Source organism: Drosophila subpulchrella, chromosome 3L, assembly GCF_014743375.2.
Source record: "Drosophila subpulchrella strain 33 F10 #4 breed RU33 chromosome 3L, RU_Dsub_v1.1 Primary Assembly, whole genome shotgun sequence".
Classification (NCBI taxonomy): Eukaryota; Metazoa; Arthropoda; class Insecta; order Diptera; family Drosophilidae; genus Drosophila; species Drosophila subpulchrella.
The window spans coordinates 14,908,718-14,935,198 of NC_050612.1; the positions used below are offsets into that span (position 1 = coordinate 14,908,718).

At 37.5% G+C, this 26,481-nt stretch overlaps 1 protein-coding gene across 2 annotated transcripts; it reads right to left on the reverse strand.

The window, feature by feature from the left end:
- Window positions 1–976: 976 nt before the first annotated feature.
- LOC119554911 (C-type lectin 37Db) lies at window positions 977–26,346 on the reverse strand. Of its 2 annotated transcripts, XM_037866013.1 has the most exons (5): window positions 25,403–26,346; window positions 20,041–20,508; window positions 11,577–11,680; window positions 4,528–4,636; window positions 977–1,508 (listed from the first exon to the last, which is right to left on the reverse strand). In XM_037866013.1, exons 1-5 carry the CDS (start codon window positions 25,611–25,613, stop codon window positions 1,258–1,260), a joined length of 1,143 nt encoding a protein of 380 aa, XP_037721941.1. In that variant the 5' UTR covers window positions 25,614–26,346; the 3' UTR covers window positions 977–1,257. The 2 variants fall into 2 exon arrangements, with proteins under 2 accessions (XP_037721941.1, XP_037721942.1); XM_037866014.1 differs by lacking the exons at window positions 20,041–20,508; window positions 25,403–26,346 and adding an exon at window positions 15,182–15,602.
- Window positions 26,347–26,481: the final 135 nt, after the last annotated feature.

The following is a 26,481-nucleotide window of genomic DNA, read 5'->3' on the forward strand; positions in this document are numbered from 1 at the left end:
AGCCCTTGCCGGCGGCCACAAATCCGAGGGATCCGACGGGGGAGTCCTGGCGAACAGCTGGACTCGAGGACAGAAAGGAGGCATCCACTGGGATAAGGACAATGGGACAGACGCCAAAGTCGCGAATCGCTGGCAACAATGTTCGCCAAAAGCTCTTCTCTCATCGCTGGAGCAGAACAAAGTAAATCAAGGATGGAAATCTCGAAGCCGAGGAGTCCTTTCCTCCTTTCTTTTTACTACCCCTCCACCTGATTATTTTATCGGCATTAGTTTTGTTTAGTTGCCACACAGACAGGTGGCTGCATTCATTCCCCAGGTGAAAATGTGTGGAAAAAGAGAGTGAAGGACTTTCGGGGGGAAACTGCTGACAGGCACTTTCCATTTTATTTGCGCGCATTATGGCGAAACACGATTATTGAGCGGGAAAAAGGGCGCGAAGTGGGCGTGCTGTTCAAAATGGATTGCTCATACGCACCGTTGCACCCCATGGGAACCGCCGATGAAATGATAGGCTTATTTCCGCCAAAATGATGAATACTGCTTTTGCGGTTCACATTTACACAGAGGGACACGATTAGGCTAATTAAAAAATGTGCGAATATTATTTTGGGGATTTTAATTAAAATGTGAGGGAATAATCCTTAACAGCCTTCACAAGTTACACGTTAAATGGCCATCAATTTCAGTTGATGTCCTTGATAATTTGCCGGTTTAAAATGATGCAAATGGACAGTTAAATCCAATTAAAAAGTATGGTAAAGCAGGCCAAAATATTATTATTTTTTGGTTTTCAATTATCGATGGCTCATTAATATTATATTTGAGAAAATAATCCTTAATCGTATTTGCCAGTTACAAGACGAGTGTCATTTAATTGAAATCTAAAGCAGCTGATGTCCTTGACAACTGAATGAATAAACAGATTTAATTAATATTAAATTGATTTTCATCATTCACTTTCATTTTGTAAGGTACATTTTATTTATATTTTACATGAGAAAATACAGGCAATCCTAGGCATAATTTAATTAGGTTTACTAGCTAATTATCAACAAGAATTTTTTACACTTACGCAACTAAGCTAAGAATACGCGAATTTAGATCGTTCAGCTGTGAGTGTTCGACATTCACATTCCCATTCACTTTCACTTTCACCGGATTAACCGACAGTTCAGCCCAGCTAGTAAATCACTTAATCGCATGTGTATCCCTATATGGAGTGCGGATTCTGGGGCTATCCATGGATACGTTGATCCCCTAATTGGGCTGCACCTCGCAGACGAAGTAGGTCTCGAAGCTGCAGGGCGAGTCGTTCCACTTGAGGCCCTTGCCATCGCGGTTCCACAGCTCCAGGCAGTTCTCCTCCTCGCCGTTCTCGTACCGGAAATTGTTGGGCTCTCCGGCGTTCCAGTTGGTGAATGTGATGGGTCGCCCGGTGGCCATCCAGAAGAAGTTGCCCTCGTCGGCCAGGTCCGTGCCGGAAATCCAGAAATGTTCGTGGCCCAGGCCTGGAAATTAAATGAAAAGCGCTCGGATTATGCTTGAGGAACTTATGTATGCAAATTGTGTTTTTTTCCGGTTGTTTTCCAGTATGGAAAGGTATATAGATTTCGGGGAAATTCTTGAAAATCTATAGTGCCTTGGCATCTACTTATAAAAATCTACCCACTCTAATCTTAGAATCAGCGCATTGCGAAATCCTCTAAAATGAGACTAGTCATTTATAAAGGTATCGAAAAGTAAGCTACAAAATATTATCTGTGCATCTCTGATAAAAGCACAAAACAAAAGGTGGGCAAAAGTACTACAAAATATACCTAAGCTTGAAAAATCAAATTACATTTAAAGTAAAATAAATAATTAATTTAAATAAATTAAAATACAAAATATTGTGACAGATCTGATAAAAGTATACTACAAAATACATCTAAGCTCGAAAAATCAAATTACATTTAGAGTAAAATAAGTTAATTAAAACCCTGACTCTCATAGTTTTAATCTGATTTATAGCCCACAAAAACTGTACCCAAATTGATTAGGTTACAGCCTGGTGGCAAGTATTAAATTAAATCTTTCAACTGTGCAACGGAGCCAATCAAAACATCTTTACCCTGACAAAACACAGGCAGACTGACAGCTGGACAGCTGCATTCATATTGGCACAGACTACTCGGCGTGCAAAAACTGAAATCGGTTGAAAGCCGATCAATATGACAATAGAGACCCGGCCAGCAAACAAAAGCATTTGCAAATGCCGCAGGAATGGAACCGGGGGAATTGTGAGCTGGACTGGACACTACAGTGGACTTTCTAGTGCCATAATACACGGAAGTTGGTAACCGAAAACCCATAGGAAAAGGGGTCGAGATCGGGGAGTGGGAGAATTGGAGATTGGGAGTTGGGGTAACGAACTCCGATGCACTTTCCATTGCATAAATCTCCATAAAAACACACATGGCAATAGACGCAGACAAACGGAAAAAGTGAATGTTGCACATTTTTGTTAAAAGCTGACCGCCGCAGGGCCATGGGCAAAAGCCACGCCCACTCACGAATGGGTGGGGAAAATAACAATAAGCTTTGAAGGGTTGAGCGCACTTTCTAGGCTATCAAATACCCAGGGCTATACACCCAAAAAAAAAACCAAAAGTATACACTTAATAAGCGTTGTGTTAAAAGTATACTAAAGTTAGTATAAAAATGTAAGTATTAACTCAACACTTATTAGTTTCAACTGTATACTTTGTAGTATTAAGCTTATACTAATTATTATATGAGTGAGACTCAGTAGTATAAATAGTATACTGAACATTAAATAGTTTTTCATGGTGTGAAACTAGGACAATAGCGATTATTCGAACATATATTTTGGTGTGAAACCAGGACAAAAGCGAGTATACGAACACAGAAAATGCTACCGGAGTTGGCGTTGCTTGACGCGTTAATTATTATTGCCTTCCGGACGATCTCGGACGACGCAGCGCTCGTCATTGCAGGCCAAGTTCCCCTATGTGAACTGGTGCGGGAGCCACCAAGACCGAGGTGAAGAGGAGTGCCAGGATGCAGAGCGTCGACAACTGGCAGGCAGCCTGGGACAACTCCAGCAAGGGACGCTGGACGCTGGACGCAAGGGTAAATAGGAAGCACGGCCAGGTAGATTTCTACCTCACGCAGGCGCTGAGTGCACATGGTTGCTTCCGAAGCTTCCTTAAGCGCTTCGGACACGACACGGAGGAGGACGATCAGCATGTCCTATTTTAATGTCGCCGCTTCGGGTCTGATCGCCAAATGCTGATGAAGACCACCGGGGCAAGAGTTCGGCCAGCGACGGCAGCCTACGCAGCGAGTGTACTGCGAACGCAGCGTCGCATCGAGAAGGAGAGGAGAGAAGCTACAGCCTAGGTGGCTACCATTGCGCTAAGCAATACCTTGCGATGATACCGCGCAATCACGGCCCCTACTCTTGTTGCTTGTACTTGTTTTAGTCTGTAAAAAAAAGGAGCTAAAACATGTTGTGTGTTGCGCAAAATATGAAAATTTATGAAATAATAACAAAATAATATGTGAAATAGTAATAAAAGAAAAACAACATACAACTTGATTTTATTGGGTTTGGGATACCACGAAAAACAAAATGGTATAAATTTTATGTATACTACAGGCAACGGGGAAATCGTATAAGTTTTATACGAAATAGTATAAAATGTATACTAACGATTTCGATAAATAGCTTAAAAAGTATACTACGGCTCTCTAGATTAGTATAATATGTATACGAAATAGTATAAAACGGAGACTACATAGGATAGCTTTTATACTAAATAGTATAAAAAGTAAACTATCAGCATAAATTTCAGTACACTGAGTGAGTATAAATTGTATACTCGTTAGTTTAACTTTGATAACTTCGAAAGTTTCAGTTTAATACTTTCGGTGTCATAAATTTAATACGCATCTTATCAAGATATTTTTGACACTCAATAGTTTAGTTTTAATGTACGAATAGTTTAGTTTCTATGATCATTTTTTTTTGGGTGTAGTTAATATACTTTATTTTACTTTATATATCAAGAAATATGCAACTGAAAATTTAAGATTTTTAACAACACCTTTATAAGTTGTCTTAAAGCATGAAAATATTTTGAATTTGCAGAACGACGATGTTATATTTTTTTAATAAATTTATAAGCACTTTTATAAGGTGCCCAAAAGCAGGCTACAAAGTCCTTATATTACGGCATACATACTTTTAGACACTTTTTTTGGTGGATTTTTTAAAATGTAGAAATCTAAATACTTTTTTCAAATACAAAATTACTTAGGGTGAACTATAATTTGTGTAGCATACTTTTGGACACTTTTCACAGAGATTCTATTTCACTAGAGTTAACAATTAAGCGTTCTAAGCAACATATTTCACAGAAAAACTCTTGATTGCCCCCTACATAAAATGCCATCTCGGCACGCTTCTCACTTTAATCAGTTTGCCCCTGCGAAATCGTTTTTTCAGCTCCTTCGCCAACTTACCAAAGTCACGTATGTGCTTCTCCAGTCTATCGTTCTCTTCCTGTGATGAAATGCTGGCCAGATGCATGCCGTGGTACCGGCAATATTGTGTGGCTTTGAACCAGTTTGCCTGTAATGGAAAAAGCGAAAAAAAAGCACACATGGAATTGAATTGAATTGAATTTAAGATGCATGCCAAGTTAAAGATTATATAATTGTGTTTGCGCAATCGGTTGACCCAGTTTCCGAGAGTCGAGAGATCTCAATCCTGCGGCAGCCACTGAAAGGTGCCATTCAATCTCGGTTCCCCAACAGCCGACACTTGTCAATAAAAAAAATCACAGAGATTTGTTTTCTCCTAGTTTTTTGCGGCCAGGCACATAGATACCAGAATGTGTGAAGGGGGCGGCATTGGTCACGCATTCGCATGGAAATCGAGTTTATCTTCGGATCTGCGTGGGTTTTGTAGCCAATTAGTGTTGGTTTCTGTATCCGATGCGGTTGGCCTATCTAAATGTTATCAGGATCGAAATTGGCATAGGAATCTGAATTGGTTTTGGTCTATATGGCGAATGGCCATATCCTGTCCGCCCCCCGCCCCCAAAAACAACATATTCAATTAACTCTAATGGACTTTGGCCATTGGGTCATTAGCAGGAATGGATGGTTAGAGCACAAAAAAATCTGATGGTTAGTGGGGCCATATATCTCCTGTTGTGAGCTGATGTGCACATAAATCGATTACGCAACAATCCATCCTGCATGCTGCTTTCCCTTCGAGAGACTCTCTCCCCTGCTAACTTGGCTTTAATTGTATTAGCCGTAATTGTGCGCGAATAAACGCGGGAGATGCGGCATCCTGCCATCCTGACGTGCCACATGTGGCATCTACCATCCAGCCAAAGGTGGAAGATGGAAGGTGTTTAATGCCCTCACTTGTCTTTCTCTCGCCTGAAAGTGTTTATTGGGCTGTAAAAGGTTCATCTCGCCCCGCCGAGAAGTCAATTAGTTTGGTGTGCCAGGGTTCACAACAAAGCCAGTTCCTTGGCTGCCTTAAATGGCCCGGAATTCTGCTTCCAGGGAAACTGCAAAAGGTTAATGCCTTGGCTGACTCGCATTTTGATATTGGTTGGGGATAATAAAGAAACCTAAAGCAGTTCCAAAGGTTGTCAAGGTTCTGACAAGGTTAACTTACAAAGAAAGTCTTTGCTTGGGTTAGAAATATAATGGTTATCCTGAGGTCAAGGAATTTCAGCTTCTCATAGAGCACCAGGTTGTTCCATAGAAATTCATAGAGGGAAATTACCTTTAAAGATGTCTAGAAGTATGCAGCAAAAAATAATATCCTCTTTCTTCTATGTTGCATACTTTTAGACGCCTTCATAAGGTATTTTATTTTATAAATTTATGGTTTTCTTAAAAAGTTATAAGTTAATTAATAAAAAATTAGCCAAGAAATTTTTTCTACTACGATTTCATCACTATATTCTAGTCTTAAGGATTAGGCACCAATTTTTGGGTTAATCAAATTCCGACCCACAAAATTCTGTTAAATCATTTGCAATAGGTAACGGCGTCCAATTAGGCGTCTGAAGTTTACACAAAACTCAATTGAGTGGCAACAAAATATTGGCCGTGTTGTTAATGTCATTAGCACAGCCACCTCAACACATAGCCCACCTCCATCTCTCAATTAGCTTTGATTTGATTTGCGCCTGCGTGAAGTCCAAAATGACATTATGCCTCCGACTGCCGCTGTGCGGTTGTCAAGTCTTATTTTCCCCAAAAAAAAATTAATTGCTTCATTTGCATATTTACACGCGAAATGAATTTGCATTAAATTGCTCATATGTATTGCATAACATTGTGCCACTGCCTAAAGAGAGTGAAAAAACCCAAAAACTGAATGACTTTTGAGATATTTATAAAAGGCTGCGGTAGAATTCCTAATTAGATATTCCCATAAATAATCGGAAAACACTTTGGAATCTAAATGCTTGGTTAATTAACGGGGCAATATGAAAAAAAGAAAGAAAAACCAAAGAAGGCAACGAAAAAGAAATATAAAAATTAAATATTTAAACTTTCTGATCTGTTCAACGAACTTGGGAATGCTCTAAAAAAAGATCATTAGCTATAGAAAACCGTTATGTTATAACTTGTTAAGTCACCTTAATTATGATAATTTTTAAAGTCGTAAAGATAATCAGAATAACAATGAATATTCAAATTATTAGTGATATACAAGAACTTTGAATTGAACATAACATTCCAGGAAATATTATAAATTAACTTCACTACCATTTCTTCAAAAATATAATATTATCTCAGCAAGAGTAAAAACAAAATAAACGACTTATTAATTAAATTCCAATTAATTTAAAGCAGAGTCGTAAAGATAAGCTCAATAACAATATATATTCAAATTTCAATGGCACTGATAAAGACGACTTTTTAAGTGAACATTAAAATCTTTAATCCCTATTTCAGTAAGAGTAAGATCGAAAACAAATTAAAAATTAAATTCAAATTAAAATGCCAACCTCCTGAGCATTTGAGATGCTTAAAATTTGAATCGCTTTGACAATTGGCTGGGCAATTGTGGGTGTTGGAGTGTGCGGGACAGAACAAGATATAGATAGAGCGCGGTACCGTTAGTAAAATCAAATTTGGGAATATTTATGGGTTTTCGGTTTGGTTTTCTGGGTGGCTTTCGGTATCCACTGCCTAATCAGCCAACTGGTTAGAAGGAGATGGATTTTTTTAGTTAATTAACGAGCTAATAATTAATTCATTTCTTTGATTATCCCGGCGGCAGATTGCAAATAGAATTGTTTTATTTACACGCTCACTCAGAATCGTTTATAAACCAAAATATGCAACGAAAGTTGATTAAATATTTATTTATTTGCTTTCTGCTGTCCGCTGCAATTAAAGCGTTCAAATGTCGAATTAAAATTGTGGAGATTTATTTGTCATCGCCTGGGTATACAAAATTAACGAAAACATTTTTATTATGCCAAGCAATTGAGAGATTGTGTTTGGGCTTAAACGGCATTTGTTTGGGAAGATTCTATTCTGGTTTTTAAGTGAGTTATTAATTGAAGGACTGGCTTGTTCGGAATTTACATGTATGACTGAGACTTTGAAAATTTAATTGACTAACAAAACACTAAACCTTCCCTCTATACCCTCTATCCCTCGCTATACCTCTATCCGCCCATGATTTTGTAGATGGTCTTCTAGAATTATCGTTACAGCAAGTAAGCTTTATACGGAATTCATTAAATAGACAACTAGATCTCGTGTTTGTTTCAGACCCGTCTGAAGTCACGGTATCTAGAATTGACGCTCTTGTTGTACCTGAAGACCGATATCATCCAACAATGGAATTGACAATCTGCCTCCCATGCGTTGATACCCCCTCTCCTTTAGTTTCTCAAACTAAAGTGAGATGTTTCCGAAAATGTGACTATAAAAAACTTAACGACATGATTTCTCAATATAATTGGACAGAATTGTACAATTGTATCGATATTGAAAGTGCCACTGAACACTTCTATATAGTGTTAAATACCTTTTTTAATGAATGCGTTCCTGATAGGTTCCCTTCAAAGACAAACAGGCCACCTTGGTTTACCAATGCGCTTCAAAGACTTAAAAACCTTAAGACAAACACTTATAAAAAGTATAAGAAATCGGGTGCGCCATCTGATTTTTCGAAATATGTGGTGGCTCGATCGGATTTTAATGTTCTCAATAGTCATTGCTATTCTATGTATTTAAGTCGATGTAAATTTGAATTTTCAAATGATCCGAAGCAGTTTTATAACTTTGTCAATGCCAAGCGTAAGTCGTCAGCATTGCCTTCATCGGTACGTTTTAACTCAATGGAGGCATCGACGGATTCTGAAATTGCTGATTTATTTGCCGAGTTTTTCCAAACTACTTATAGTTCGGCTGCTTGGTCAAATTCTAACTACCCTAATCCCTTAAATAAGGCAAATTGTATCTTTACCCCTGAAATTACGGAAATTTCTCTCGTAAGAGACTTAGAAAAAACAACGCCATCTTATTCTCCCGGTCCTGATGGACTCCCCGGGTGTGTGCTTAAGTTTTGTGCTTCAACCATATGTAAACCGATTCTTAAACTCTTTAATTTATCTATTTCATCGTCAGTTTTTCCTACTATCTGGAAGGACTCTTTTATCATTCCACTTCACAAAAAGGGTGCGAAGGCGGATGCCCAGAATTACAGAGGTATTTCTAAATTGTCGGCAATTCCTAAAGCATTTGAACGTATTATTACTTCTCATTTGCAACATTTATGTTCCTCGCTAATATCACCGTGTCAGCATGGTTTTGTTAAGCGAAGATCGACCACCACCAATCTTCTGGAATTGTCATCTATTGTAATTAATGGATTTAAGAATAAAATGCAGACTGACGTTATATACACCGATTTTAGTAAGGCCTTTGACTCTGTCAACCACTCTCTTCTCTTATTTAAATTAAATCAGCTTGGGTTTCCATGTAATCTATTAACTTGGATTTCAAGTTATTTGAATGGTAGGACTCAGAGGGTTATATTCAAGAACTTTGCCTCAAAACTGATCTATGTGACATCTGGAGTGCCTCAGGGTAGTCATTTGGGCCCTTTGCTGTTTACTTTGTTTATTAACGATCTTCCCTCTATCATAACACACTCTCGTGTACTAATGTATGCTGATGATGTTAAGCTTTGTTTATCACATAATGATACAGCGTCGAGTTTCAACTTACAGTCAGATATAGATTGTTTTCAGGGATGGTGTGAGTATAACCTTTTAAATTTGAACTGCCTTAAATGCAACGTTATGACTTTTCATAGGGGTACTCCTACTTTTGTTAGTTACTCTCTTAAAAATACGCCACTCGACCGCATATATTCAGTTAATGACTTAGGCGTTCTTCTGGACCCAAAACTTAAATTTGACTGCCACATAATGTCCACTGTCAGCAAGGCCATGAGTGTTCTTGGGTTTATAAAGCGTTGGTCAAAAGAATTTGATGACCCTTATACAACCAAATTATTATTTACCTCCCTTGTCCGTCCTATTTTGGAATACTGTTCTTCAGTTTGGAGTCCACAATATCAAGTGCACATTGACCGTATTGAGTCGGTACAAAAAAAATTTCTTCTTTTTGCCCTTCGTAGTTTGAACTGGGATCAAAACGTAAGGCTACCTTCCTATCAGAGTAGATTACTATTGCTTAATTTACCTACCCTTGCAAATCGTAGAACAATGCTTGGTACTATTTTTATGCAAAATCTTATAAGAGGTGATATTGATTCTGTAGAACTTGTAAGCCGCCTAACTTTCAATGTTCCTGTTAGACTTACACGAAATTATTATCCCCTAAATTTGCCACGATGTACATCCAATTTTTGTCTGCACGAGCCCTTTCGCGTTCTATGTAATAATTATAATAACCTTTATCATTTACTTTGCACTTCAACTTCTATCCCGGTATTAAAAACTAATATTTTAACTCATTTGCTTCTTTCTTAGATGCTTCTTTTATTTTCATTTGTGTTCCGTCTCTATTTGTTTATTGTATCTTCCTCGCGAACTCGTATTTTTGCCCAAATTGATAAAAGGGCCCCGCGCGTAACAAGCACGTGCTTGGTGTCGTTGGGCCACTTGTTTGTACTGCTCGTAGTGCATCAACGTCCATCAATATATAAAATTTATAGTTTGCAATTTAAGAAGACAAGGTTCCGTTAAGCTAGGAAATCTATTAGTCCGCCAATCCAACCTCTATAAATCCGGCATTTAACCTCTTCCTGAAAGACCTGCCCCATTGGTTAATATTAACGATATGCATGCGATTATTTTACAATGGTGAAGCAGCTTTAATTTTATGGCTCTACCTTTAAAGTTCAAGGAGACTCTGCCGTGCATTTTTATGAATATGAAAATATAATTCAGTCTGACGTGAAACCAGTAAAATTACCAATTTTAGTATAGCCACACCTTCCGTCTCTTTCTATTAGTCATACGGGCAGTGGTCAAAAAACGATAGCGGTTTTACGAACGCCTTTCTGATGCTTTGACTAATTCGTTTTTAATATGAATAGCCGCTTTGTTATCGGTTTTACTATATCCACTGATCAGTGACCAAACACGCGCCATTTTTTGATACCCTAGATATTTTTATTCATGGTCGATTTGTTGGGATTTTTTCTTTTTGCTTGGTTTTATGTTTCTGTTTATGTTTATCGGCTTTGTTTTTAAAGATGACTTTGGGCTTAGTTCTATGACTGGTTATTACCATTACCATTTATATTGCAGGGAAACAAGAGTCTATAAAATTGAATGATCTTAAGCATTTGGAGGATCTTTTAGCTTTAAATAGAAACTGGATATAAACATTTTAATAATTTAAATATCTAATTTTAAATTTTCTGCCAATACTGACGTTACTAATCACATTATAATTTTTTAGTATAAGTGGCAATCTTAATTAAAGAAACATTTTTGACTGTTGCATAATTTTTTAAAATTAATATTCGGTGTGACTAATTTTATCTATGTGGTGATGATGTTATATCTCATCAAAGAAAAAAACGATGATAGGTTAATTTGTCTATATTATTAAAAAGACAGAGTATGTTATAAAAAAAGAGTATGATTATATAATGAGATGTAAACACCTTACAATCCTGATTCGCTAATACTTAAGACTATTGATTGTTTGGTTATGTAAATACCCGAAAAATAAACTTTAGGAAACAGAACATCCCAGCCAAAGAAAATGTTTTAAAATGCAGATTCTGGTTTTTCTCGCCCACACCCAGACCAAACCAGAAACCTGCTGATCAGTGTAATGCATGAAGTTAAGCTTCTTTAACCGCCCGGCTGTAATATTCCATATGCATATGCAACCATCTTGCAATCAACGGCAGCTGAGAAATCGGAGACCCATCAAACCGGACTTGTGGAACCGTTGGCTCCGTTGGGTCAGTTGCATTCGGTCGGTAGCTTTTTGTTTATGGACCGTTTTGTGGGGCGTGGAATGCGGCTCACCTTGAAGAAGATGCCGAGGTAGTAGCGCTTCTCCCCGAGTTTCAGCAGCGGCATCGTCCATTTGTTCGGCGTGTACTGGGACTCATCCACGCAGTTGGGGCAGTCTAAAAATAGGGATCGGAAAGGATGGAGGATTAAAAAAGGCATATGGCAAAATATGGCAGCGATCTTAACACAATTCATGCGAAAAACGAGGCACAAATGGGCTGGGTGACGTTTCGACTTAAGGATAACTAAAAAACTCTTCCTTATAATACACGCAGAAAAATTATATAAAATGGGGATCAAAACGAAATTAATTTGGATAACATAAATTAATAAATATTTATTTTACTATTTATGATATTTAATTTTATGTTAAACATTCTAAAAATATTCTGATGTCTTTACAAACATTTCCTGATAAAACGTCTTTTGGCGTCTCGAGATCATTGACATTCTTCTTGCTACATTGAAATTTTATGCAAACCTTTGTAATAAAAAAATCTATAAACTCTCAAAATATACGAAATTTATGTTACAGGTATCTAGTTTCTGTAGCACTTAAAATGAACGTATTAACAAGCTGGTTAGTTTGTAAAATCAAAAGGACTTAAACTGGTTTGTTTAACGTTTGTCAAACGCCCAAAATAAAAATGGTGATATGCAGACAATTCGCGCTTCTTTGGGTTTATCAGCATTTATAAGGTAGGTTGCCTTGTGCTTGATTCACACTTGATCGTAATTCGTCTATAAATGTTGTATTGCCAAAAGAGAAAATCATTAAACTATAAATTATATGGGGGAGTATAATCCGACATATAATTTATATGGGGACATATAATTTATAGCACCAGAGTTCTTTTCTTTCACTTTTCGATTGACTCATCCCCTGACTAATTAACTGTCGCATAAAACCAATCTTAAATTGTGTTTTTAAATGCCGAACCCACCTTAAACGTCCATCTTATACACCAAGTGGACAAAAGACTTAAAGACTAATTGCGAACGATGCGCGAAATGTTTGAAGTCCCCAGATTGAGTTATGAAAGTCTGTCCGGATGTCAAAAGGAAACAAATTCGAGTTGGGAACTGGTTCCCTTTTGGAATTCTCCGAGAACCAGTTCGACTTGTCCAAGTGACTTAAGCATAATCCGCAGTGACGCACTCCAATCCAGCTTGAACTAGAACTCATTTTGGATATATCCAAATCAAGGTCTGGCCAATCTATTGTTTGATCTTAAGTGTGTGAAGGTCACTTACGTTATATTCTTTCCAAAATAAAAATCATAAAAAAAGCGAAACTGTTTCCCCTTTGTTTTGTAACTGTCTTTCCGCTAATGTTTATTAATTAATCATACGCCATGTCTGCCCATCTACATCCACGAGCATTCTGCAAAGGCCTTGCTAAAATTCATTTTATGTTGATGGCGATTGTCGAATGCCACTGATATATGAAGGGGCGTAGTGACAAGGGGTTCACTCCAAAAAGAAATAAATTTACTTTGAACACCGGGCCAAGTCCGTGTGAAAACATGGACAAAAAGCAGTTAACATTTTAGCTCCATCGTAAACAATGCAAAAAGGCGGCTTAAAGTAATGTCCGAACAATGCAAAGATTTGGCAAGAGTTGTAGGTGTCTGGGAGTTGGCTAATTGCAAACAAAATCTTTCTTATAAAGACAAATTAGGGGGAATATTTTAAGAAATAAATCTTGGGAATAGCAAGTTCTTTATTCAAATTTTTGGTAATCTATCGAGCTATTTACAAGTAAAGTTTTCTAAATAATCTCTAATTTTGTCTGTCTAAATTATGTAAATTTCATTAATTGAATTTTACTTCAGTTATATGTTTAGGCTGATAAAATTAGTCAACTGTTTTGTTAACATGATAAGCATATTTATTTATTACCCCTGCTCAACAGGTGTTAATTGAAAATCTTTTATGATTTATAGTGCTTGTAAAACATGGCATTTATGCTATTTAGTGTTAATGAGTTTAGTATTCATTTAAAAAAACGTTAATTAAGCTTTTTTATGACTAAGAAAAATAATTTACAACTATTTTTTGTTAATTGATAGCTTTGTTATGTAATTCATTTTAGCACCTATTATTGTTAATCTGAATCCTCTACTTTCACTGCAATCTGCGGTGTTGCATCATGAAATTAAGGCTTCTCTGTTAATTAATTTTCCTGCCTTATAAGCAAAATTAAAGACCGGTTAAATTCCCGATCAGCAAAGCTCTTCCTGCTCCTCGAATCTATCTTTCCTCAACCCTCAAAATAATCAAAAAACTGACTTGAATCAAATTAAAGGTGCCAAATTGATTAAGATCCGAACAAACATGAAATTTCAAGTTTGCATGCAGCTTTCATTCGACAAATAACTTCAAAGATAACCGTAAAATGAAATATATATTTATTCATTGATTGTTTATTGATTTTAAAGGCAAACACTATTCGACTATAGTTTCCCGTGTGTAGAGGCGATTTATCATAAAAGTTATAAACCAGTTTGGTCTCAAGAGGCGATTACGCAGAATGTCGAAAAGTCAATGTCAATTTGTTAATTTTTCAAGAACTGGTACAGCTTCTTTATCCCCCTAAACTGCAAAATTAAAGAATATTTATGAAGCATTCTTAAAAAGAATACACAAAAATATAGACAGACATATGCAGTTTATTTTCTAAAACTTTTATATGACATTTAACCACATTTATAGCTGTCGCTCTCTACCAAATACAAATTTTTGTAGAGAAATATTTTCGTGTTTATGCTAATTATCTTGGACATGCAAGCAGACAAAAGAATATTAAATATTTAAATGGGTTTTTTCTGTTACTTTAATGTTTATGATTGGGTTCATAAATGTTATAAAATCTTTTATTTTTCAACAGCTGCAAATTGTTTATGGGGTATTAGGATTAGATTAAACTTTGTATTACAAAGAAAAATCTTTAACATATTTGTATGTACTATGTACAAACATATATTTTATAAGTGCAGAACGAACCATTTGTTATTTATTTATTTTACTATATTGATTCACCTTTTATAAATTTAGCCCTGACCTTCGGTTCACTTTTTGCTGCCTTTACTTCGATTTCAACCTAAATTGATCGCCTTTTCCAGTGATTTATATTGGCTTTTGTATAAATTTATTTTTTCCCTTGATGAGTGGCTTGTGTCAACAAAATTGCTTGTTTTATTACAAACATTTCAACGGGCAACAGAAAAGGCAATAAAAATGCAGGCAGGTGCACAAATAAACATTTGACTAATTTCGATCCAAATGGCCAGCGATACCAAAAACCAGAAAAGGCCAAAAACAAATCGAATTGGGCCAAAAACAAAGAGAGCTCGCGATAAATTAAAATGGAATGGCATGGCACAAACAGTAGCTGTCCAAACATAGTTTATACCAAATACATCATCCATTTTGGCTCAAAACTCCTCAATTAAGCTTCCTAACTTCACACATCCCAACCAAACGACCAACCAACCCAATTCGAGAAAGTGAAAGTGAGTTATCGTTTTGGGTTCGTTTTTTGTCAGGATTCCTTTGTCGTATGTGGGTTATGCAATGGGTTGTGGATAGCATTTTTTAGAGTTTTCAAAACCTACCCGCTACAGGACCTGGTGCTTTGTTCGGCGACGCCATTGTCCTGTCCAATATGCATAGTATTTGGAGGGAGATTATCACAGTCAAAACGATATACTTTTGCATGTTTCCAAATATTTTATTTATGAGCTATATGCAAATGTTGTTTTTTCCGTTTTATTTTTTTGCTTTACACACTTCCGCACACTTTTACCCTGAAAATTCCGTAAAATATTTGTAAAATGTGTATCGAAAAAAATGTTGCTTTTGTTTTTCAACGCATATTTTTATCGGTCGTTGATTGTCTGGTTCGAATTATGAATTATTTAAAATACAAAATAGATGCTTATCGCATGAAATCGAAAGTTGACAAAATGCGGAGACGGAAACTTCAGTATTTTGAATCGTATTAAATGGTGTGCGCAGGCGTGCGCCCAAACTGACCGTCGGCTGTCGAAGAACTAACTCTTTCGGCTTAACTTGGCTCAAACCAAGGCAGATCTCGGCGGGTTTCTCTCAGGGATGCGGAGAAGCCGTCGGAGAAAACCACTCAGAGAGATCTTCGGAGTTGGCTAACTGGTTTGAGAGAGTCCAAGATCTCCGAAGACTCGAAGACGTACTTGTTTGGCGCAAAAAAGCGAATCGGGACCCGAAAGATTAACATCACCCGAGATCGACCATACATGGTTATTCATATGTGGCTATGTGGATGTGTGGATATGGCCAACGGTCGGCGGACACTTGCGGTTGTTTGTCAAACACTTGACACAACCTCAGCTGGAGATCGAGAGCTCGAGTGGCATCTGAAGCCGATTCGGAATCTGAATCTTAAGCCGAATACGAAGCCTCACCAAGGTGAAACGTGCCGCGAAACGAACCCCAAACCTTTAACAAGAACGCTCTAGCTAAAAGACTCGAATGAGAGTTACCCGGTAACAAAGATCTACTAAATATACATAGAGAAAAAGAGAGAAAGCATTATTTTATTAGATTTTTAAACATTTTAAAATTCTTTTGTCGTTAGGTTACTAAAAAATCTTGGTTTTCTACTGACTCTTAAATGTATGTTTTTTCCACTAATCGCAACATAGATTACCCCGTAAAGAAAAAAAAAAACCGGAAGACTTTTAAAGTACCAATGACTCACTGGCTAATTAAATAAAATATAAATGGACTACAGATAAAATACAAGAATTCACATAAATCTAGGCTAATTTAACATACTCTGAAACTACCGGGTGCAAGCCAAAAAGTGGAACCATTTCAAAATTCTGGTTTCACTTCTGCGGTTTTTGGATTCCCCCCTCGGATCAGTTCTATTCTCTTCTCATTTTGGTTTCAATTCTGATCTGGGTTCTCGGATTACGCAATTTCACCCCGGGATTGGATGCATTTCGATATGTGGGCTCTGAATTTGGTGTGCTTATAAACTGGGCCGAACTAGAAAACTTCACATCTCTCTGTTGCTGGCCGAATTTCTCGACAGCGACCTTGAGATGCAGATGATGAACTAGTTTTTGGCTTAGATTGTTGGTTTCTCCGGCTGCTTTTCATTCAGCGAATGCTGGCTTGCGTGTGGTATCTCAGGTAACACATTGCGTATACGCGATGTTTGTCAGATACCAAACAGAAGTGATAGGAAGATAAATGGTGGGATAATAATAAGATTTATTTTTTGAGATCAAATAGGTGGGCTTGGAAGATTCGCTTAAGCTGTTTTTTTGGAGATGTGGTAGGAACAATATTATATTTTTCAGTAAAAATCTTATAACCTTTGTCAGGGCTTAACATTTATTAATTTTTTACAGCCAAGTATTAGTAAAAATTAACCATTTAGTTAATACTAACTTTATACAATTTTCTAGCATTTTTAAAATCAAATGACTTTATAATTAATTATTTTTTGAACAAGTTAACCTCGCGGTAAAAATAATTTCAGACAGATTTAATACCACATAATATAGCCATTGCTAAGCATTTAAAAAATAGCTTGCGAAATTCCATCTTAAAGATTTCATAATTTCTGCGATTTAAGCTTGAAGTTCTTTACCAAATTGTAAAACCATTAAGTTCATAAAACATATTGTGCCGGCAATTAAGAGTCGGCCATAAAAATTGATTGTCCCGCCGAAGGGGACAAAAAGTATTGACAACTTTTTGCGGAAAATGTCAGCAGCAGCAGAAAAAGATTCAAAAATTCCAATTGCAGATGGGAGGGAAAAAGAGCCGGAGGGAAACGCATCTGCAATGGCCGCAATTTGTGAAGAAATCCAAAAAACCAAGTCCAAAAACCAAGTGCCAACCACTTGTTGCATGAAAAAACCACTTCATGTTGTTTGTTTTTACTCGGCATGCTTACGTGATTTAAATTATTTTTTTTTCGTCTCCTGGTATCTTGTAAGCGGCATCGATTTAATTTCGAAGTTCTTCTGGGGTGGACTAATTAGTTAATTGGAAACAAGCAATCGGTGAAACAAGAAACGATTCAGAGCCGCTGAAAATTGAATGGGGATTTATTCAGATTTTCAGTAGTTTTATGTGCAACACCCTAACCAAACCAGAATAGAGAAGACTTCGGAAATATTATATAGGCGACGAGTTCATTGCTATCCGTTAAAAACCAAGGCTACAGCCGATGGAGATAAAAATTCTTCGAGGGGATTCACCGAGTCGGAAATGATTTCAATATTTACAATTAATTTTAATTACTATAAATTATAAAACCATTAATTGTCATTAATATGCTGTTAATTTGTGGATATATTTTAATAAACTTAATGATATAATAAGCCATTGGCTAGTGAGCTATAGGGACTTGCATAAATTTTCTGAAAATAGTTTTCGTAAGCCATTCTTGGAATCAAGAGACTCCCCTTATTTGACCCTCGCATGTGATTTGACTCGGGTGAATCCCCCGAAACAAAAATTCAGCGGGCAAACCTTCATCATCTTGATCTACGCAATGAATGGCCTCTGGTGAATCTTCAAACCTGTGCTTTTACAATTCGTTTGACGCTAATGGATTGAAAATATAAATTCAGATTTGTTATGCCAATATGAAATACATTGTTTGTTGGTTTAGCCGGATTCTAGAACCAGATAACTCGTTCCAGTTGGAGTTTTAGATGGTATATGACGCCTATTGGCTGTGTTCTAATTTTAAATTGATAAAACCTGCGGAGCTTATAAGTTTTTTAAATTTTTATTAGGAGAAATATATAGATAAAGTAATGTTTTAAATTTTACTAGCAATAGGTGCCGGAATTTAAATTATTAGTTTTTAAACACTCCGATAGCAGCTTGTTAATTAAAACAGTTTCTTCCCCTTAAGATACAAGGTACAATAACTCACTTCCGTTTTTTTTTTCAAAACCCATTCTTATCTCAAACGACTGTCGCAATGAATTTAAGAGATTCGCTAACAAAGTATCCTTAACTAGTTCTCGACTTTTAAAAAGTGGGTGCAATGTCTCCTCGACTTCAGTTTTATGGCAGCTCTTTTGTTTCACATTCTTTTCGACTCGTGTGTGGATAATAAATTTTAATGGTTTGACGTTTCAGTTAAATAAAATCCCGTCATCGAACTACTTCTAGAGTCAACTTGATTCGATTCGATTCGATGCGATTCGATTCGTGGTCGTAAAATTTATTCGGAAGATTTTGCTCAGGGTTAAAATCGGTGCGAAAAAAGGAGGGACGGTTGGCAACCAGTTTCGACCCTGGGTTAAGTGAAATAAAAGCTTCATAAATTTGCCAATTTTTTCGCCTTTAAATTGTGTAAATAGCCTGACAAAACGAGGCTCGTCTGATATGTTATGTAAACCCCCTTATGCAGCCCGAGGCCATTCATCATACGCACTGTGGTCCCGGAGGCGACAAAGCGATCAGTGCCAACAAAAAGCTGCGAAATGCAAATAAATAATGAAGGAGGGTAATGCTTGAAAGGTGCGGGTAATGAGTTGGAATAGTTCCACTAAAAGTGGTGTGAAATAGAGTTTTAAGTCAAGAGAAGAGAAGAATACAAAACATGATGATGAAAATGAATTAATAAATTAAACAAAGAACTAAATTAACCAACCAGCTAATAAAACAAAGTGTGGGGAAACAAATTCCAAAAGAATAACAAGAAGACAATAAATGAAGCTCTACAAACTAAATTATAAAACTATTTTAAACACTCCGACAGGAATGTGAAAATATTTTAAAAATTCAATGAACAACTTAAGATAAAGAATTTAAAGAAACTGCCAGATAATTTTTTGTAGTCCCTTAAAAAGGCAACCTGAAAAACGCTTCGGAACGTTAATTGTAATTTTGAAGCCTCTTATGGAATTTTCACGAACTCGAAATGGAATGAAAATAAAACAACTTATCAAGGAGTGAATTGAAAGTGACAGCAGCTTGAGGCAAGGGAATTCTCCAACTTACCTTAAAAATTGAAATAATTTTATGGTATGAGATAATAATTGAAACGATGCAGCTTGAAAGCTGGACCGCATTGAGTGGAACTAAATAAATTAAAGTGGATTGATGGATGGACAGCGCGGCTAATGGCATAAGCTCTAAGTAATTTAGAAGGTGGGGTTTAACACAAATTCCATGCTTGATCACTTTATCAATAAACGCGTAAATGGGGAATTGATTGATGGATTTTAGGGCAAAAGAGCAGGTTGTTTTATGGATATTTAATAGATATGTACCATTATCGAAGAGTGTTATTTAAGTTTTGAGGATCCGCTTGCATATAAGTCAATCTAAGTGTATGTACTATTATACTTTAAAATATAAATATATAATAATATATTACTATTGGTCACCATATTTATTTGTAAGGTGTAAATTATAATATCCCAAAGGTTACTTTAAGGACATCTCAACTCACCAGCATCGACCTCGTTTTCGCTGGGATCCCGATTAAATATGTTGCCATAGTACTGGTCATGCTGCTCCGACTCCACGCTCTGCAGGGATTCCTGCACATCGTAGTCGAAGTCCTCCTGGTTGGCCTGTGGCTGCTGATCCCGCTCCCGCTCCTGATCCTGGTCCTCCTCCTCCTCCTCCACCCGCAGACGCTTCCGGTTATAGCCACCATGTCTCTTGGAGGCGGCAGCTGCCAGGCGATTCCTCTGAGCTCCCCCACCGCTCCTCTTGAAGTTCCCCCCACCACTGGCCGCAAATCCTCGAGGACGAGGTCTGGGCGAGGGTTTCGGCTTGGGCAGGATATCCGCTATGGTGGGGATCTTCTGGTTGGCCGTGCGATTGGGAAACAGCCGGCGCTCCAAGTAGTTAGCAAATATCTGCTGCGTTATCTGATTCTGGCGGGCTATCTCGCTCTGATCCAGTTGGGCGCCTGCAAATGGAACCACAATTAATCAGCGAACAAGTAGTCCCCACATGTGGGTCACTCCAAAATATATTGGGCAATATCCCAGTCTTGATTTTTAAGGGTAATTACATAAAGTGCGGGACTGACAGCCTACGCTGAAGTGTTGAAAATAAAGTAATTAAAGCGGAAACCTTAAAAACATAAACGAAGTTCGGTTACCCTTGTGGGTAAATATCATACGATATCATATACCCTAATAGCGAGTTAATGGGCACAGTTAGGCAATAGAGTGGTGATTTTTTATACCCATGTTAAGGCAACATGATGAGCACGTCACTTGATGAATTTTTGATTACATCGTTTGGGCTGCGAAGTGACACGCAGACATCATTCAAAAAGTCTGGGAATCGGGGGAAGGCCCCTTGAGGCACCTTATAAAGTGTTTGATCGTGGCTCTTAAGCTTCACTTCTGCCAGATGAAAGTGAGAAGATATGGTAATGATTGAGTTCCCGCTCTCCAAACATCATCACTTGCCATTTCATTTCCCCCGAAAAAAAGTGAAAAGTGCGTCAAGGTCGGAAAAAAAACTTTTACTACCCAGCGGATTGCAGTCGTTTTACGACCTCTTCCAGTTTCCGGAGCTCCCTGTGATGAGTCCGAAATTGCCAAATAATTGATATAAATTTTGATTTTTAATCTGGGCTCCCAGATTGTGCCTTTTGTGCCCCGCCCAGCCCTCAGCTCCTAATTTGAGTGGCATTTTGGGTTAAATTTATCTGCAGGGCGCAAAGAAAAATGCAGTAAAAATAAAACAAAATTTATTACGCAATTAACGTAATGTTTTTAATATATTTTTAAATATACATATTTTTGCTCACTGCTTATCGCCAGTTAAGAGTACAACATTACGCCGCAAAAAGAGTTGAAAATTCCGCCCTGACATTTGTCTGTGATTGAGTGGGACATACATAAGCGGCTATCTGGTGGTTTTCTGGGGGGTTTTCGGGGGTTTCAAGAGCAACGATGTCAGGTGAAACATTAAAGCCGGATTACCGAAAACAAGGCCTCTGCTCACTTGACTTTGTGCAGCGGATAATTCGGCGCTTTATCTGATTGCCCTCGGCCAATGAAATTGGACTCCCTGAATGGGCGAAGCACTTGGCAGCAAATCGGCTGAAAAGATCTTCATTTCAGATCAGAGGTTGTTAATCGAAAATTCATGTCTTCAGCAATTAAGTGAAAATTGTGAGGCAATGGATTGGAAAGCTGTGTTGGGTAAGAAAAGCGATTAAAAACTTTTAGACTTGGTTTTTATAATATTTATGTTGACTCGATTTTCTGTTAGGTTATTGCTTTGTGAAATATCCCTTAAAATTTTAAGTAATTTTTAATCTCTATCAGCGGATGTGAACATTTTCCAACAATTTGCCAAGAATTAAGGTGCTTTGAAGTCCCAGCGGATTGGCAAGTCATCGAACAAGACTTTGAGGCCGCCAGAGAAACGAGAACAAAAGGCAGCTCAACGCACTTGAACAAACTCGAGTTCGTTGCGCAGTTATTGTTCTTTAAGAGACGGAATCCTTGGCTTGTTAACTGGGTATTATGCGAGATAATTTACGTGCCATTGTTGAGCGCCATTTACTGACCGATTGAAAGTCGGGCAGAAAATATGAAAACAGCCGAAACGTGATGGCCTAAATGCTCTTGAAGTTGTGAAGAGAAGAGGGGGAGTTCTGATCGCAATCGCCAATCGCTGATCTTAAAAGTGCACTTAAAGAGTGCATATATAAGAACCAAAAATATATTTTTAAATGGTCTAATAAGATTCTTTCTTCTACTAGTTTTTAATGGGACAGTATATTTTAAATAAATTGTTATCCATTAACACTAAAATACACTGAAAACAGATAGATTTTGTTTTGTTAGTATCTTCTTAAATTCGCGAAGCGTTTCGTTTGGTTTCCCACGCTTTAATTTAATTTCCAAATATGTCAGTACCGAAGGCTGATCAAATAACTACCTGAACAGCTGAATAACTACAACTAAATTCCTGGTCCTTCAAGCCGGGTTCTTAAATAAAACCCGTTTGCTGGAAGTTATGGTATTACTGAAGTTAAAGGTGACTTTCTCTTAATGCCATTTGATTATAAATGGCTTTTACTACTTTTTTAATTATTAATTTAAATGTTTGATGATTATTACAAAGGATCTTATAGATCTCAAGTCTAAAAGGGGATCGTGGAACGTATTTTTCCCTGTGCAGCTGTCGATCGACTGGGCATTCAATAACTTCACGACTTGGCGACCCAGTTGTGTCTCCGATGTGGCGATGTGTATCTATATCGGGCAACAACTATATAGCAGATACTTGGACCGGCTAATTGTCGTTTGCACAGGCCCCATAAATCATGACAACTCGCTGAGGATGTTGGTTTCGCCTTGAGTGAAAAACGAAGCTATCAAAGCGGTAAATCATTTCCACCAGCATCTGCACTCTGCAGTCGCTGTTCTGTGGCCAAGAACCGTCGCAAAATGTATCTGTATCTGAAACTCTGGGCTGCCACAAGCCGCTGCAATTGCAACTGCAACTATTTGAGGGCCGTGCAATTGCAATTGCCGCTTGGCTGAAAAGAGGTCAATTAGCTGCGAGGAGTTGCCCAGAGACAAAGGATTTCGCAATTCCGCTCGCTAAACGATTGTTTTTTCTGCGATTTTTTTCTGTTTGTGGACCAGCTTCCACATTCCATAAAGATTCGTTTTCAAACGCTTGCGCAATCGGCTGTATCTCTTGTTTCGGGCAATTACATGAGCAGCCAATGCGGCGTATACGTTACGCAGCTTTTGAATTTTGAGCTGTGGTCAAACTTCTCTGACTGACGCACCCAAGGTGCCAAGAATCGGTCTTTTATGTGATACATTAGATCATAATTCAGTTAAGTTGGCAGTCGTGGTTCAATGTCAAGCTAAAAGGCTTGAAAGATTTATTTATTTGTTTAAGCTGAAATGTGTAATTAAATTCATAGGCTCAGGTGGATACCCTAACAAAGCAGAAAATACTGGTTTTTGGTATTGCATGTTATACGATTTTAGCTTTAACTATTAACAGAAATAAAAATAAAAATTTATTTAACTTTTGTACCTATTTATTTATTTAGTTAACAAATGTCAACATATTTATAATTAACATAAGACACTTTATCAGTGTGACAACCAATTAATATAAGTATTATTATTACTTTTTAAATGGGAACAAAGTGGTTTACAGTTCTGCAGATCGCATATTACTAATAAGAATATAGAAACTTCAAATTGATGGAAACCCAAGGAAAAGCTACTGAAAGTGTATTCAAATAACTACATATATCTTAAACCAATAATTTTTCTTATCTTGACAAATGGGCCTATTAAGTGGCAGGCCTTATGATTGTATTCTTACATTTGAATATATACATTAGCATATTTCGTATTTTTGGAGAACTTCAGCTAATTTTTAAACATCACGACAGGCGAATTGAATTTCCAATGCAAATCAAAATTCTTCGCTGGCTTAATACCAAGTAATTTTTGATACAGGCTCGTCGAGAGGTTTTTGAACTCTTATTTCTCGATTTCGCTTTTGGTTTTCTGCTAGCCTTTCTAGACTCATTAATCTTTTGGCCATTTTTGGGAAAAGGTTGTGGGCACGTGTTTGTCTTTCTGCGGCTTTTGTTCTCGCCAAAATGTCACGAGGTAAAAGACTTAAACTTTGTTCACCAACTCCTATAATTCTTTCGTTTTAATGCCTTTTCTGATTTGCGTCAGTGTTTTCTTCTACTCAATATTTCACTTTATATTCTGAGGTCACCGGCATTCCAATTTCAAAAACAAAGTCAGGCAGCGCAGGCAAAAAAGTGAAATACGATTTAAACTGGATTTCTTGTTTCGTTTTATGGTTGAATATTAATGCAACTAGAAGATGCGCAATGAACTAGGTTCTATAGATGCATATACATATAACACATTCTATATGTATCTCCAAATGAGGGGCGGGTTGATAAAGTCTCAGATTCGATTTAGCTCGATTTGATTTTACTCATATGTTTATGATGCGAAATGCTTAAATGCCAAATGGTGCATGGGAAACACAATTAGCATTTTAATAACAGCCAGAACAGTTTTTGTTGAAATCAGCTTTTTTGTTGTAAAACATATGCAAAAATCACATGATGAGCTGCGAATTAATATGTTGTGAAGAAACAGTAGAGATAAATGTATAGAGATTTTTTATGCAAATGTACTTCTCTCTCATTATAAATTCTTTCATGATTTGTATTATTAGTAACGAAAAACTAGATTTGTTTGGATTTCCAAAATAAAAGTTAACCAAAAACATTTTTCTTTTCTTTGAAACCATAAATCGTATTGATGTTTAACATTGCAAATTATTATGTTTTATGGCTATTAGTTGGGGTAGTAATAAATTGCAAATACTTGGGGAATTGACATGTTAGGGAACCTTTAAGAAAATACAGAATATAAATTAAAAATAAATATAGTAACATTTTAGACTGCTTTTTGATCTAATACAAATCATTTTGATTTCTATTCAATCTATTATTTTGCTTACCTAATGCTCGTTAAACAATTTTTAGATTAGCTATTGCTGTTCCCTGCTTAACACCTCTTTATAACCCACGCAACCCTTGAAATGCCACACAATTTCCACCTACATCGCCCACACTAAGACCACATTAAGGAAAAAGCTTGGTTCAAAGCAATCTGGCCAAGAGCAATTGTTAGTATTTGCAAATCAATTGACACAGCCTCTCGACGATGTCCATCACAGAGACTGAAAGACCGAGAGGCTCCGACCCTGACACGGATTTACCACAATGGGAGGCCACTTGGAGAAGTGCCTCAAAGGGGCCAAGTACTCACCTCTCTTATCACGGTCATTTCCTCCTCCGATATGGGCCATAATATTGCTGTCACTCGCATTCCCGCTGATGTGATTGTTTTGGCTCAAATGGAAGCCGTGTGGAATATTACTGATAGAGTTAACCACCGGTATTTTGGTAACTGGTGTATTATGGCCGGAATCAACACTGGCCAACGATATCAGCACTACAATGATCGTGGGGCGTAACATTATCACCGATTTGTACTTTTCACGCCTAGTCTTAGACACCAGTAAAAGTTGCAAGTGCACTTTTGGGAGATCTCTATCAAATGCACGAAACCGAAAACCGGGGAAAGCAAGTCTGTTATGGTATGGTATGGTATAACCTCCGATCCGGAGCTGTAACTGAAAGCCAACTGACCGATGTTGGTCTTTCAGAGGGTTTGTCTACCCAGATCTGTAGCTTATTTGGTATGCAGCTTAGCTTTCTAAATTATCAAATAATATCGGGGAAATGTTTTGTATCTCTCGGATCTAGTTTTAATATTCAAATACTTTTGGTTTTCACCGCCCAACTGTCAACGGTCGACGGGGCGGGCTGGGGTCTTTAAGTCGGGGCCATTAATTCGCGCCTTCGATATGGATTTTAAGAGCCAGGGTTCGATGCCTGGTCGTGAAGGCGAACGCGGATTAAGTAATCACCCGGCTAGATCTCCACTCAATTCACTTTCTTTCCGCTTTCGCAGAGAGACAGGGAGATGGGGGTTGGATGGAGAGAATTGGAGTGGTTTTTCGGGGTCTCTGGGGTCTCTCACTTTTTCTTATGGTCTGTCGTTAACCGATCTCAAAAGTTGCTCGCATTCGGGGCCGATCCGCCGAAGAGTTAACATCTAGGCTGAGGCACCGCAATGCGATATACACGATCTTTACGATTTTCTCGACTCTTTCCTGCGATCGCACTCGCCGGGTTAACTTACAGACTAAAGCGTTTGAACGCAACTAAAACGAGTTCCTCGCTCGACTCCTCTCCGAACCGTCGATCGGTCAGCTGGCCCGATCCGCCAGCTCTCTCCATTTATAATGTATCTGCGAAGTCTCTCGACTTGTTTGAGCTGAC

Bases quoted from the DNA above. Each gene is read 5' to 3' on its own strand.
- LOC119554911 (XM_037866013.1), bottom strand. From the start codon at position 25,613: ATGTTACGCCCCACGATCATTGTAGTGCTGATATCGTTGGCCAGTGTT. The intron at 11,681-20,040 runs GTGAGTTGAGAT...CCCTATTTTTAG, and splicing joins CGAAAACGAGGTCGATGCTG to ACTGCCCCAACTGCGTGGAT. The intron at 4,637-11,576 runs GTGAGCCGCATT...TTTCCATTACAG, and splicing joins ACCTCGGCATCTTCTTCAAG to GCAAACTGGTTCAAAGCCAC.